Below are 15,767 nucleotides of genomic sequence, written 5' to 3'. Positions count from 1 at the left end.
ATAAACGGGAAATATTAGAATTCATATCTACTTCATAAAGAAAATTATTAAATGTATAATAATTAGGCATTTCCTGAACCAGCAAGTTTCCCCTCGGGGCTGTCAGAAGAAGATACCAATTGCTAATTTACAATGCCAGTAAAGATAACCTGAAAGGCTTCACAGGAGGATTGAATGATTATCAAACCATCAACTTGTATGACTGGCACAATTTACTGGTAACTTATCCATGAAACATGCTCTGTCAAAAACCAAATCTAAAAATTAAACCCTTTTTTTTACCCCTTTCTTGTTGCAGAACCTGGGAGCTCAAGGCGCCATGAACTTGTTTGGCAAAAAACTAGAATGTCATAGGTAGGGTTGTTAGGTAAGTTTTCCGGCTAGCAAAATGATTGACCAATTCAAACTATTTTCGTTTTGCAATCCGTGGCAAGGAATGTGGCCGCTGGATGGCATCACTGGCACCATGGCCGGCGGAATGATATCTCCGAATCAACTGCATTGTTGGAGAATATAAAATACATACACATCACCTGATTTGATCTGTATTTAGCTTGTATAATTTGATAGCTATGGCACCATGTACAAAGTAATAGCTTAAATTTCAAGGGATTTCCAGTTGAAAGTTTGCATCAATGGTAGTCCCTGTAACACTAGGCATTACCATGGCTAAAGCATAAAAGACACGCAACTAACGGAAACCTGTGAGGAAAATCTATCATTTCTCTTTAAATAACATGTCGTCAGGTGGATCCAGCTAGAGTGGAAAAGTCACAGGTGTAAAAATAGTATTGCTAAACCTACCACACGCTTCCCAACCAAACCTCAGAGAGCCATTCTGATACCTCAATCAAGTTTCTCCATGAAATCTTTCTGCTACAAAATTGAACCAGTTGCCATTATATGCTCTGATCAAGGAAGTTTTAATGTCACAAGGTCAATTACAAACCAATCATCATAAATTTCTAACCTCAAAGACCCATCTCTATTCATTTGGAATCCTTTGTTAAGGCAGCTTGACGTTCCTGACGGCGGCGTTCTCTCTAAAACAACAAATGCAAGACAAGTAAAAAACAAAAAGAGTGACAACAATCACCAAATATGATGTTCAACATGTCAAATGAGATGTTTTTGTTCATTATTCTTTCAATGTTTCAAAAGCTCACAAAGATATAAACAATGCTACTATAACAACTCATACGATTGATTAAAACTAAAATCAGCTCTTTACAAAGGAAACATTGTTTATAAAAGAGATTTTGCTCGAGTTTGAAATTCCCAACACCACTTTGTGGACTAGCGTGCATGGTGCTACTGATTTAAGGATGTCTTCTTTTCTCTAAACTCCATGTTCAATCAATAAGCATTGGTACACGCTCAACATTTTATGATTTCATTTCAATAATTAACACAATAAATCGTTCTATCAACCAAGCTTTCATCTCACACTGATTTACAAGTTAATGCAACAACGCTAAAACCCTATTCTCCACTGAGGAAAAAAACCTTTTTCTAGTAACAAAGAAATGGGAATGAAGATTACAAACATACCCTTCTTTCCCAGTAAGGAAGGAAGCAAACAAAATCATAGACTGGAGTAATGGTTGATACCAAGACCACATTGATTCCAGAGAACACCAAGAGTGCAGTCATCGGCCGTGTTCTATGTGGCATCTTTCCTTCCAGTCAAGATTCTTTATCTGCAAACATGAGTTATTGCTGACATGTTAAAAATTAATAACTAAATTAAATTTCAATGAGCTCAATAATAGCCGGGAAAATCTCCCTCATCAAAACCATTACCTTCTCCCTAGCAGATCAAGCTAAAATCATAAGCAAACACAAATCCACCACAAACCTTGTTCTTTCGCTACTGTTCTGTTCTAAATTTCAATTCTTTAAAATAAACCCATTTCAGTAATACAAAAAAAGACAGAAAATTTTGATCAATTAAAGGTTGCAAGAATCAAAATAGGCCCATCAAGCATGAATTTTTTTGGTCCCCCTAAAGCAGGAATGCTTCTAAGGCTGTGTATATTGATTCCCATTTGCCAATTTCCACAAAATCTCGTGTAAATGATAAATAAATAAGATATAAGCATTAAATATTTCGTTTTCTTTTCTTTTCATTTCATTTTCTCAGCAATCAAACAGAAATAACAAATTTAAGTACTAGACAAAATGAGAAAACAGAGAAGCCATGTACCTGTTATACAAGGTAGCTCCACCGAAAACCAGAATCTTAACTTAGAAAGACAGTTCCTTTGAGACCCAAAACCTAGGAGATTGAACGAGAGCCTCAAAACCTGGTTATTTTTGTGGCGACCAAGGCTGCTGTGATGTTTGTTGCAGAGTTGGATGAGCGAAGGGGGAACCTCAAGATGGCCCGTTTGAGGCTTGATTGCTAAAGTGTCTGGCACAATGAAGCCCGTCATTCTAAGCTCAATGGGCTTAGAATTTATAAATTTGTGAACCTACAATGGTTTTTTTACATTTAAAAAATTTAGGTCCCTCGGGCGGCTCACCATTAATTAATTTATTCTCTAATAAAAATCATGATTGAGATCCACGTATGGTTGCAGTATGATAAACTTTGTATTATTAAAGGTGGTGTTTTGTCATTATTGCAAGATAGGAAAGACAAAGACAATGGAGACATAAATAACATGTTTTTCCTGTATTTAATGTTTTAAAATAATAGAAATTCATTCAAGAAATATCATGAAAACATATTATGCTAATGTTCTTATTTCCGTCTTTTTTATCCTAAAATGATAACCAAGCACTATTTAAATGCGTAGATTTCAATTATAAGGGTGTTTTTGAATATTTTTTGTGCATTAAAAGCATATATATCCAATTCTAAGCATGTCATCCACATTAAAATCTATGCAAATATATAAACAAAAATATTTTTCTACGACATTTCTTTAGTCTTTGTTTGCTTTCAACTTAAGAGTTTGGTTAATCACCATCAAGCTTGGTAATCATGATACAAAGCTCAATTATTACATGGGTCAAGCTCACCGCTAATCACCAACATAAATTACACGAGATTCATCATAAAATGATTATACAACTCCCTATTTTACGAGGGTGGATCAATGATGATAATTTTTTCAAATTAAGAGAATGTTTTTGTTCCTAAATTGTTGAAACTTTACCAAGATAATCATGATCTGCCATGTAAAACAGGTAAAAAAAATGCACCAAAGTCATTGTAAAAGACCAATGGGTTTGCCATAAATTATGTGTTGAATGGGTGAATTCCATAAACTCTAGTTCTCAGTACTTTAAGCAGTAATCTTGAGAAAAAAATTTTAAAAAAGGTTAACAAAGCTAAAGACAAATTTATCATGTGTTGAAAAAATAATTAAAAAATATATTTTTAATTAAAAAATATTTTCAAGAAGCCATCACGTTACCAAACACAAACAAGGCAAACACCAGTGTTTTCTACTTAGATTTTAATGAGCAAGTGCTGGTTCTCAAGAGGTGCAAAGAAGCAATTAGAAGACGTCAGCAAGTAGCAGACCACATGAAGAGTAACGAAGACGTGCCAAAAGAAAAATCTGCAGCACTCAAAAAACAACTATAATCCTGATTCAATTTGATTTTCTGGTATACAAATCGAGAACTGTAACCTATGTTACAAATCACACTCCTATTTCCCTTTATCAGTTCTAACAAACACCAAACATGATCGAATTATTGCCACCAATTGTTTTACAACAAGAAGATAAGCAAACATCTGTGTGAGCAAACCTGGCGTTACAACTGCACATGAAACCCTATAATTACACCAACTATGACCTAACTGCACCACAATTGCCACCGGAGACAGCTTCAAAGACCAACAGCAGCAACCCACCCAATGGCAAGACGAGAACTGGAGGCAGCAAGAGGGTAGTGAACTGATAAATATTCATGTTAACTTCGCAGGGGGATAACATACTGCTACTTATTCTTGTGGCCGGGCCAACCAGAGAGAACTAAGGGCTCGTAGCCTAGAGAAATAATCGTTTATTGCCAGAAGTGCACGGGCTGATTGCCGAGTTGTCAGTATACGGTGCATTTGTTCTAGTGTTTGCTGCCTCAGATTATCAGCCTGATTATAACCAAATGAAAGAAAATTATAATCAAATGCCAAAGCTATAATTATATTCAAAATGAGGGAAGAAGACTGATGAGAGCAATGGTGATGTGGTACAAGTCCAATGTTTAGACCAGCATATGCAAATCATGAGCTACATTACAACTATAAAAATGAAAAAAAGGATTATATCATGGAGCATTTTTTTTTATTTACCTGACGAAGGAACCCCTCTAGAGTTCCTAGCTTTCCCATGGCCATGGCCATTTGACCCATATAGTTTGCCACATTCCCAGATGAACCTGATGAGCCAGGGTTGCCATTAGCCAATGTTTCCGCCAGAGATTGCTGCAGTGCTTCCATCCCTTGTGACAGAGCATCTTCAGCCTGTTGGGAAGATTGCTGCAAGTTGTAAATGCCCATCAGCTGTTGCTCTGTCAGAGGCTCCAATTGATTCACAAGAAGCTGCACCGATTTCACCAAATTCAATTCAGTTCACATAATAGACTGCATAATCACCACCTTCTGTGTATTAAAGAAGGAAAAGCATAAAACAAAAGCTATGGCAATACGAAAAACACCTTGAGGAGTTCAGATGAGCGAAAGCCACCTATCCACATGAAACAACGCTCTGCTGGTGTTTTCCACATTCCTGATAAGATGTGGAAAACATCAGCTTTTGCAGCAGTGCCTTTCAGCCTGTAAACTTCATTGAAGTGTGCAACGACATTGTCAACAATAGTACGAAGTTCAGTATCTCCTGCATGTGAATTGACCGCAGCCCTCAGCTCACTTATGTGCCTGTTCTGTTCTTCTAGCCACCGTGAGTATTCTGCATCAAATGCCAAGGCACCTGTAGAACAATGTGATCAACATCATCTGTATAAGAGATCTACATCAAATGCCAAAACAATGGAGTAAATTGGAATCAGTAGCAACAAGCAATTAAGACAGCAAACAGATATGAATCACAATAGAATAATAATGGACAAAATGGTAAACCTCCAACAATGTCCAAATCACATAACAAGCTCGTGGCTAAAGAATCAAAAGCCTAAACACCAGCTGGCAGGCCAAACTTTATACGACTCCCACTGCACTAGGTGTCTAATTTGTAATCTGTAACAGTAACTACACAAAAGCATCCCATAAAGATTGTCTTGAGCACTAAACAAACAACCTAAAGCTGCTGAAGCAGCAGGTGTGATGATGAGATGGCCCATATGATTTGTGGTATGCAAGTCTAAGCAAAGCATTGTTTATAGTAAATATCCATTTATATATAGGGGACTGTGGCAAGAACACAACACCTCTGTCATTTGCCAAGCATATTCCCTCCCAATTTTAGAATACTGCGCATCTCCAGAGACAATGCTAATTGCTTATGTTTTATGGTCAGCAATCAGTACCTATCATGAAAAGTCCCCCAACTTTATAAAGTAACAAATATAACAAGCACCCCAGTGGTGGCTATAACTTATTCTATACAAGGCCTGGATACTATTTATTGCAACCATGGAGCAAAATTGTTAATCCTAGCGTCATTGTATAGTCAGTAACTCAACACACAAACATAATGTTCACTTGATTTACCATAACATATTGAAAACAAAATCACTAGTCATTATTACTACAATCAGCTCTGCATCTCTACACACAAAATACATAACCAAACACACACAGCTAATTAAGTACCATTTCCACTCATTGAATGGGTTTGGTCTCCTGAACTTGAAATGAAAATTCCCTGCAGTCAAGAAATTTAAATACAGATTATAAGACAACATATAATCCTTGCCAAAATAAGACAGAAATGGGAAACAATAAAAAGCCAAACCTGTTGCCGGGCTCTCTGGAGCTCTTGCTCCAGTTGGGTCAGCTTAAGCCGGCTGCTCTCCAATTGTTGCACATATGCCTGTAATGGAGATAAGAAAGACAACAAGTTCCATAAACAACGCATAAAACAGTGTAACTTTGAAATTTATAACATATATAGACCTATCCTTTGCAAATGCAGCTTCCCTGATATAATAGCAATGAATTGTGAGGACAGTCAGCAAAAAAACACACAATACTTACTTTTTTCCTTAGTCGGCTTTTTCTAGCAGCTTCACGATTTTGAGCAAGCCTTCTTAATGTCTGTGTGACAATAATTAAGAGAAAAACAAATGAAAATGTCATAATGTTGGGTGGCAGTCATGTAAATAAAATTAACTTCATCTATGCAACCTTCTGATCCCCTGCCTTTTCCTTTGACTTGTCACTGGAATCAGATGCTACTATTGCAGTTGATTGTCCTCTTTCAAACTGCAAAGGGAAGTCACTAAATTGTCACCCACAACTGACCAACAGCCTACGTTCTACCAGGAAATGAAATTTCCTTTGCATGAGAAGGCAATATTGAGAGACAGAGAGAAAAGAGTGAGATGCATAGATTAGTGAATTTTTGCAAAACTGAGAATACATTGCTTGAGAAAGTAAGAGACATCACCCTTTGATTTTTGTCATCTGTATCATCTGTCGAGGTATCGGTTCTAGGACTGGCTTCTGCCATACTGGTTTCTCCCCAATTCTCAGGATGGTTACCAGGTATAGAAACTGGATTTACTTGCACTTCTTTTTGTAGTGGTAATGACTGGGACCCCACAACAGCAGCTGAGAGATTTATATCTGAAGATGCAAGGGGCTAAATTACAAAAAAAAGAAAAAGAGGAAAGGAAAATTGATCAGTTAACTTTGAATCCATCATCAGTATAAAAAGCAAAGAAATGTGGAGGGAAGATAAAGCTCACCTTATTCAAAGTGCCAAACTGAACATCAGTGCCTATTGCCTGGCCGCTAGATTTTAATTGATGAAAAAGAGGATCTGAAAGACAATATAAATGACTAAGAATACATGAAACTATATCAATATCAAGAGAAAATTTAAAAAGATCAAGAGCATAATCATATAGCAGTCTATGCAATGTGAGCTCAATGGATCATGCTGCAAGCTGAAATTATCTGGTAAGCAATCTACCTACAACATCATGCATGGATGTGCTGATGATGTTTCAACCAGAAGATGACCAAATCAAAAATCAATGCTTTAAGTAATGTAGTTAAGGAAAGATGTTATAGAGAAAAAGGACCCATGTTGAGAACTCCACCCCAGGCTAAAAATCTGACTGTGACATGATGTCTTGGCAACTGACAGATTGACTGTAATCCCAAATGGAAAATTGAGAATAACAATCAAGTACCCCCTAAGCTACAATATTTGATAAAAAGGTTAAATAGCTATGTCTTATGCATGATTTTGTGAAATTAGACATGCCATGACACAACGTTAGATGGTTAAAAGAAACCGAAGACATGGAAATAAAATTAGAAGTCTAAGGATCACCAATACAAAGAAAATCTGCTTTTGAAGGATGTCAATATTTCAATTACATACTTCTGCTAAGATCAACGGCATCTTCTATGCGAAACCCAAGAGATTGCTCAATTGTTGAAAAGTCTGAAACTCTGGAAGAACGAATATTATTTCCTTCTGTACCACTGAAACATATAATGAAACATATAATATCAGAACTATGAGAACCACACCAGTTATACAGAAGCAAAAAAAGGCAAACAACAAATCTGTAAATTCTAAATGGTTTGACCAGTATTAATGCATTGGGACTGATTTTTTTTGTTACACATTGGGACCGAATTTAACTCTACTCTCTGTCCTCTCTCTGATATCAACACAAAAGCTTCATAGCACATAGCACAATCAAACAATACCTCCAAAATTACATGAACACAACTGTTCCCAGCATGCATTCTCTGAAGGAGAATTATAGTCACTCCAAGACCCTCAAAAAATTTCCAACTAAAAGCATCAATTGGGCTCCTTTAAGAAGTTAATCTTAGGTTCCATAAAATATTTAAAAATGCAAATATAAATGGTGCAGTTTGTGAGCCAAAAGAAAGATATAAGATTTGAGTTAATTCTCATTTTTTCTTTTCATTTAAGGTACCAAGCAAACGATGAAATATTCCACACTTAATTTTCCTATTGCACACAAACAATTTCTCACTGAAGCTATCACTCAAAATTACAGCCTATATTTCAGCAACCCAGAAATAAACAAGCAACCACAATCAAATCTACAAAAATCATAGACATAAACTACAGATTAGCCAGATAATTCATCATACAACAGGAAGAATGAATTATACAACTCAAACTGATAAAGAATATTGAACTGAAAACAACTTACATGGGATTAGAAGTTGATATCTGAGGAACAAAGCTTGGCATCTCGGTCACAGCTTTATTATTATTATGTGTTCTACTCCCCATGAATCATCATAAACACTACCACCAGACCCTCTCAAAATTAACCAAACCCCCGTGTCCAAACACTTCTACTTTATAAAAATAGAAGTCAAGATTCTCTCTTTTATCACTCCCTACCCCTTTCAATTACGCATAAAGTACTAACCTTTACCAAGCACTCAAGAGTCAAGACTAGACCAAAGAAGCAACAGCCCTCTATCCAAACACAGCCCAAGACTACTAGAAGCACAAAGATTGTCCTCAGCTCGCAAAGCTAGAAGCACCAAGAATTGACATAACAAGGTAAAGCCTTGAACTTTATTCACGAAAGAAGAACCCAAAATAAAGAAAGAGTTATCAGTGCTAAAAACACTGAATTAATAATTAAGCAAAACCCAGATGGTGAAATGAAGAGAAAAGTTCAAACAAGAAACCCTAGTCAGAAAGACAGTCTTTTTGATTGTACAAAACATAAATATATAACCATACAAAATAGTATTTACTCAGAAAGTATTATTAAAAGGTAACCCTGTGGTCTGTTCTATGAACCCTGCTTCTTTCTCACTCTGTATAAATAAAGTAAGGATTTTTTTTTTCCAAAGCTCAAACTTTGAAATTTGAGTTCTTCATTTATTTTATGTCTTTTTTTTTTCTTTTTTTTTTTTTGCTGACTTTGGTGAGGAAGAGAGAGAGATAGAGAGAGTGGAGGAAGCGTGACGTTGAGATTATTCCAATCTCCTCCTGATGTCTTTTTCTTATTTGCTGGTATTATGATACATGACCATTACCTCTCTCTTTTTTTTCTTGTTTTTTCCCCTTTGTTTTACGAAGCTACTCATTATAAAAGCTCTTTTTTTCCTCTGCTCTTAGCAAAATTAGTTTTTTAAAAAACCTGTTTTTTATTTTGAAAAAACTGAGAAGTGACTAGGCTGGCTTGACAGAAGAGAGTCTTAGGCATGGAAAAATGATTTTTTTAAAAAAATATTTTTATATATTTTTTAAATTATTTTTATAAAAAAATACTTTTTAAAAATATTTTTTTATGTGAAAAATATTTTAAAAAATAATTTTTACCACAATAAAAAAAACTCAGACCACCTAAAAAAACTAATATGTACACCCCTCACATTACCATGTGATTTTTTTTAGTTACCATTTTCTTTAATATTTTAATTTTCATGTTTCTTTTAGTCTCTTTGTTGTCTTCCTTTTCTATTATTTATTTTTATGTTTGAAATTGCTTAAAAATATGTTGTTTGAAAAAATATTAAATTTAAGTTTTTTAGTGTTTTTTTGATTATTTTAATAGATAAATATTAAAAATAAAAAAAGTCATTTTATTAAATTTTCAAGAAAAATAAATATTTTAAAAATTATCATATATATCACAATACCAAACATTTGTTTTACTTGATTTTTGTGTTGTTTTGGGTGTTTTGTGGGTTAATAGTTTTCTTTCTTTCTTCCCATATTGTCAAGGAATAATGATTTTTGTAAGGTTTCGAAAATTGTATTATCTAAAAGCAAAATTAATTGAGAAAAGGCCCATCTTCAATTAACAAGTTTTTGTCAATTTACAAGAGATGGATTAAGGATCAAATTAGAATGTCGGAGGAAAACTTTGGCGAAAAATTCTAAAATAAACTTGTTAAAATCCATGTAATATTACTCATTTATTAAAAAAATAAAATGGTAAAATGTGTGATTATCGTATCCAAATTAAGTCGGATTTGTTTGGGACGAGATAAGAATTGCTGCAAAAGAAATACATGAAGTGATGTAAAAACAGCGCATAGGACATTTGTCCTAATCTAGCAGAAAGCATAAAATCTTTTTCCCTTTTGTTTTCTCTTTAGGATACCTCAAATCTTTTTCTTAATCCAGGGATCTTAGAATGTTTTTCATGATCCCATGAACGTGTTTGATTTTCTCTACTGTCAATAAAAATCGAAAACCAAAAGGGTTCAAACTGGAATTCAACTTTATTCTCAATACAGTCAGGTCAAACTTCAGGGGTTAGGTAAAGACTCAAAACTCCTGAATGCAATAATAGCTTTAAAACAAGCAGAAGAGCAAGAAACCTCGTAGGAAGTTTCTCGTGTTCATATCATTAACATGGCCGGTCCAAATGGATTGAGAAACAGAAAGCAAATTTTAACTTTCGAACTCTGGCTCAAATTTCTAATTTATTCTCTACCTTGTTCACACCCGAAATAAAATTTACCTGGTTCGGTGTTTCGTGACTTGATTAACCTGACCAATCTAGTCTAAATTTGAAAAATAAATAACTCAAATTGATCAAATGACCTACGAGCTGATGTGGGAATCCAGTAACCCAAACCTTTTATCGAAATAGATTTAGAACCGGGTCTACAGCTATATAATATAACCATCCCACAGATTATCTAATAACAGAAACTTCGAATTTAGTGTTTGAATGTATTTTGTGATTGTAGTTGGTTCAAGGGAATCAACTCGATATTTTGTTTTTTTATTTTTATTTTTATGGAGGGATTGATTTGAGGGGCTCGTGGTCAGCTTGGTGCAAGAGCAGTTGTGGAATATCCAGCGAACTTGGTTCATGAATGCTCAGTTCCTTGGCCGCCAGCTTGGAAGGCTGTAGAAGTCTCGACCTTTTTCTCTTTCTGCTTGTCTTGGTACTTTGCAGAAGTCTTTCCCTGCTAGAAAATCAGACCCATGTTATTATTTTGTTTCAGAAGTCAAATCTGGTGAGTTCAGATCTTGTTAAAAATGCATGCATCACCTGCTAACCCCCGCATATATATATATATATATATATATATATATATATATATATATATATATATATATATATATATATATATATATATATATATATATTTTGACGGTCTCTTATTTGAATAGGAGTTGTTTATATATATATATATATATATATATTTTGACGGTCTCTTATTTGAATAGGAGTTGTTTAAAAAATGTCTATTTATTATTGAACCACAATCTAATCTCTTATCTCACGTTAATGTACAGTTCTTTTTAATTAAAAATATATTAAAATATTTAAAAATGTATATAAAAATGATTTTAATTTTTTTTCAGTAAATGCACAAGTTTCCATAACAGTGGACATGCACTTAATCTATGTCGAATTCTTTTTGAATATTTCAATTTGGATTCCAATTCTCTTTTTTTTTTAAGGAAAGAAAAATATTTTCTGTAATAAAATACTACACACTAATACATGAAGATGACGAGTCCAATCCGGGAAATGATATTAAAAAACACTAAAAGAGAACAAATAAAGACAATATTATTTATATATTATAGGAAGAAATCCCTTAAAGGAGACAAGGAAGCTTCCTTGAAAGAAAGGTTTTCTTTTCAGCAGACCTAGTTCACAGTGAGTATATTAATAGAGAAGTAGGTGTTTTGGTGGGAAGATGCTAACAGTGATTGAATAATTATTTAATATTATGCTGTTTTCATCAGCAACAAAATAAAATAAAATAAAAATTATGCTGTTTTTTAGTAGAAGATGCAGTGAATCTTCACAGCTTTATACCTTACAGCCCAATACCAATGGCGATCACCGGGCCTTCATAAATCAGGCCAAGTAAGTGCCCAGTAAGATAAACCCAGCTGCACCATTAGGTCAATAACCCTAGGGGTCCATAATGTTGTTCTCACAGCCCTTCAAGTCTTCTGATATCGTTTTCGTTTGAAGATGAATGGCCCAGAAGAAGAAAAGGCAGATAAAACGATGCCCTGCGTAGAATTTAATCCATAATGCAATCCGCCAAGAAAAACCCAATTATTAATCTAATCCTCTAATTTGTGAACTGAACTAAGCATCTGTGCATGAAGAAGCTTTTTCTTTTTTCCAACTAATAATGTTTTGTGCTGGTCAGCTGGGTTTATGCGTAGATAAAATTCATCATGCGTAGAAATACATAATGCCAGTGATAAAGTATTTCTATGTCTCATGCGTGTGTGGAAGTAGTTACAGTTATTTTTTAAAGTGTTTTTCATTCTAAAATATATTAAAATAATAATTTTTTATTTTTTAAAAATTATTTTTGACATTAATATATCAAAATAATATAAAAATATCAAAAACATATTATTTTAAAATAAAAAAAATTAAATTTGTTTACAAACATTTTCAAATAACAATGCAAAACATTACATAAATATCATACGTACGACCATATCATTGTATAGATAGTCAGGACCATTAAAATGGGTTTGGATAATGATCATGATGGTGTGATTAATTTTAACCTTTTCCCTTCAAGAGCCAGGGAACAGAACCTCATTAATTAGCCCTCACAACGACGGCATGAGTGGACAAGTTGTAGAGGAAGAATATGATAGTTTATTTATCTTTATACAGTTTAAAATTTATTTGTTTTTATATTTTAAAAATATTTTAAAAAATTAATTTTTTATTATTTTTATTATTTTAAATTAATATTTTTTGATATTTTTAAATTATTTTGATGTGTTAATATCAAAAATAATTTTTAAAAACTAAAAAAATATTATTTTGATACATTTCTGAGTGAAAAATACTTTAAAAAACAATTACAACCACACTTCAAAACATATTCATTTCATCAAACTCAAAATTTAAATTATAAACTTTACTAGATAAATTTAATTTTTTTATTTTATTATATAATAAAAATTAATTTAGTTTCAATCCAATAATAAATAAAGACCAGGCACGTGGATCTTAAGAAGGCTTGTGTGCTTGGTTCGGTAATCTTTTTATATATAAAGAACAAATGACTTAAAAAAAAAGGATGAATAACAAGTCGTTTTTGTTTGTTCCTCATGATTTAGGCTAACCTTAAACTCGCCTCACGTCCTTTAATCAAACGAATTATGACATGAATTTGTTATAAAATATTTAAAATAATATATTAACCTAGTTTATTGATAATATATATATATATATATATATATATATATATATATATATATATATATATATATAGAACAGAACCAACTGTTTTAGCTGTTTTAGTAAATAACAAGACAGCACAAAAGCTTTCAAAGCTTCTTTCCGAAAGAAATTATTATAAATGATTTCATAACGATGGCTCCAGGAGAAAATTGGTGGGAAGAGCGTCAGAAATTTGCTTAACATCCGAACACAAATCTAATGCATATGAAACGAATATAAGAAATCTGATGAAGTGCTGCATGCTTCTTGTTCAATATAGTGGGACGATTCCCCGAAGATCGACGCTGCTTCGACATATCCTAGACAAAGATAGAGGCATACAGCTCATTTTATACAAAATTTCCCACTTGGACAGCTACACCTATTGTACCGGCCGATGGTGATCGACAAAGAAGAAGGTGAGGCCCACGACCAATAAAGAGAAATCGGGAATTTGAATTTGAGTTTCCATGTCACTATATACGCAGCCTGGTTGTGCGGCAGCCAGCAGCACCGGCTGCAGATCTTCCATTCCCAGCAGTTCGCCGTCCACTTTATCAGAATACATCGGTGGAAGGGCACCGTCGATTCTCATGTTATCTCATTTGTCAAATACTCCAATGCCCTCCGGATGAAGGTTAAGGTACCATCATCATTTTCATTATAATTTAGGTTTTTTTTTTATTAAAAAATATTAAATTAATGTTTTTAAATGATTCTAATACTCTCATGTATTAAATACACAAGGACATTAAAATTATAAAGAAAGTGTTTTTTAGATGCTCTCTGTCAGATTTTAATATCCTTGTTTTGATATAAAAATATTATAACATCATTTTTTAAAAAAAAAATTCAATGTTTTTAGATAAAAATATTTTTGATATATATAAGTACTAAACGGACACTAAATCCGCCATTGAAGAATGTAAATTTTTATACTCTCATCAAACATAATAAGTTTAAAAGCTAAATTCTTCGCCAACATTTTATCAAATAATTTTTTAATGTACTTTGTCTTAATTTCTGCATTTGACAAAAGCAACCCAGTAAAATATTATTTGTATCCTTATAATTAGCAATGGTAAGAGTGAAAATCTTTACCTCATGGACATAAATATATTCTAATCACTACAAAAAAACAAGGCAGATCTGAGGCAAGATCATGAGCAACCCTAAACTGAATTCTCACACAACATCAGAAACAATATCTCAGACCTGCTACAAAACCCGTAACAGTACTAAAATTCTCCCATTATATACCCACTACTGCTAACATCATTAGAGTCTTGTAATAACCTTCAGCCCTAAAAAGAACAGCGCACCTTCGTCTCCTGGTCCTTGTAACACTAAAACCTATCGCCTCTTTTCTTTACCTTACTAATTCTAACTGTGATAGACAGGCGTACGTTGTCATGGAGTTGATGGAGTCCTGGTTCTATAGGCCATGCATGAGGCATTGTATTCATTTGAATAGAGTCACTAATATGTGATTCTTGACTCTTTTGGTTCCGTATCCAAATGCCTCCAACAAACAATGAGGGCTTCCAAGTATTCAGCAATGCAGAGGTGTTAGCTTTTATCAAATGGCAGGGGTCAACACTTTCGTGCGAAGATAAAAATATAAAAGAATCTTTCTAGAACATATGAAAAATTGTGTTTTGAAATATAAAAGATGAAGATAATGAATCCCATGATTCAACTTTGTGTCCATGAAGAAGTCATCACTGAATCATTTTTTAGCTTTTAGATGAATAAATATATTTTGAAAGACAAACGAAGAAAGAGTCATTGATCATACGAAGTTTCTCATTAATTTCGTTTAACGAAACCATTTGAAATGAAATTTAATGGCCATGACCTCTCTCCTTAACAAGAGATGGGAATCCCTTGCCCAGTTGCCTAGCTCGGACGACGTAGTTTTACCTAGGAAAGAAAAATCACTTATGAACATTTTAATTTTCCATTTTTATTATGATGATCAAATTATTGATCACCTGCTATGGTATGATGATATTAAATCCAAAATTCTTCTTACTCTCAATATCTATCTATCTAGTAATTAAAACTATAACATTTTCTTTGATTTTCTTTGGGGAATGGACGTCTTATCTTTTTTTTTTTAATGGCAAGTCTATAATTTTACATCCTCTTTCTTTGCTTATGGCTATGATACATGGGTTGTTTGTGTATCAATATATTTAAATTTTAACCAATGAAATTTTGACATCTACTAAAAAATAAACATACATACTTGGTCCATGCCATGTATACAAATAAATATACAAAATTTAAAACCAAGTTGAAAAAAATGACAATACAAGGAAACATTTTCAATTAAATATTTCAACTCATATTTCTTGATATAAGTTTCTTGTAAATTCATTTTTTTATTAAATCAATAGAAAGCTCATATTTTAAGCTTTAGTTTAAGATGC

The 15,767-nt window shown here is 33.3% G+C and overlaps 2 protein-coding genes across 4 annotated transcripts; both read right to left on the bottom strand.

The window, feature by feature from the left end:
• Positions 1-581: 581 nt before the first annotated feature.
• On the bottom strand, positions 582-2,438 carry LOC133677041 (uncharacterized). Of its 3 annotated transcripts, none has more exons than XM_062098879.1 (4): positions 2,207-2,438; positions 1,552-1,700; positions 971-1,043; positions 582-876 (listed from the first exon to the last, which is right to left on the bottom strand). In XM_062098879.1, the coding sequence occupies exons 2-3, from the start codon at positions 1,672-1,674 to the stop codon at positions 990-992; spliced, it is 177 nt and encodes a 58-aa protein (XP_061954863.1). In that variant the 5' UTR covers positions 1,675-1,700; positions 2,207-2,438; the 3' UTR covers positions 582-876; positions 971-989. The 3 variants fall into 3 exon arrangements, with proteins under 3 accessions (XP_061954863.1, XP_061954864.1, XP_061954861.1); XM_062098880.1 differs by having other exon boundaries at positions 582-873; XM_062098877.1 differs by having other exon boundaries at positions 582-1,043.
• A 1,135-nt stretch (positions 2,439-3,573) lies between these two features.
• Positions 3,574-9,118, bottom strand: LOC133677373 (transcription factor TGA2.3-like). Its single transcript, XM_062099390.1, has 11 exons — positions 8,344-9,118; positions 7,530-7,633; positions 6,886-6,959; positions 6,585-6,779; positions 6,323-6,400; positions 6,173-6,232; positions 5,931-6,008; positions 5,789-5,840; positions 4,675-4,946; positions 4,310-4,558; positions 3,574-4,108 (listed from the first exon to the last, which is right to left on the bottom strand). Exons 1-11 carry the CDS (start codon positions 8,424-8,426, stop codon positions 3,962-3,964), a joined length of 1,392 nt encoding a protein of 463 aa, XP_061955374.1. The 5' UTR covers positions 8,427-9,118; the 3' UTR covers positions 3,574-3,961.
• Positions 9,119-15,767: the final 6,649 nt, after the last annotated feature.

Source organism: Populus nigra, chromosome 17 (genome assembly GCF_951802175.1).
Source record: "Populus nigra chromosome 17, ddPopNigr1.1, whole genome shotgun sequence".
Lineage (NCBI taxonomy): Eukaryota > Viridiplantae > Streptophyta > Magnoliopsida > Malpighiales > Salicaceae > Populus > Populus nigra.
This window is presented reverse-complemented; position numbering and strand designations above follow the sequence as displayed.

Coding starts and splice junctions, on each gene's coding strand:
- LOC133677041 (XM_062098877.1), bottom strand. CDS start 1,674: ATGCCACATAGAACACGGCCGATGACTGCACTCTTGGTGTTCTCTGGA. Junction 1,044..1,551: donor TTCCTTACTGGGAAAGAAGG/GTATGTTTGTAA, acceptor TTGTTGTTTTAG/AGAGAACGCCGCCGTCAGGA.
- LOC133677373 (XM_062099390.1), bottom strand. CDS start 8,426: ATGGGGAGTAGAACACATAATAATAATAAAGCTGTGACCGAGATGCCA. Junction 6,401..6,584: donor CAGATGACAAAAATCAAAGG/GTGATGTCTCTT, acceptor TTCCCTTTGCAG/TTTGAAAGAGGACAATCAAC. Junction 4,947..5,788: donor CCATTCAATGAGTGGAAATG/GTACTTAATTAG, acceptor ATTGTTCTACAG/GTGCCTTGGCATTTGATGCA.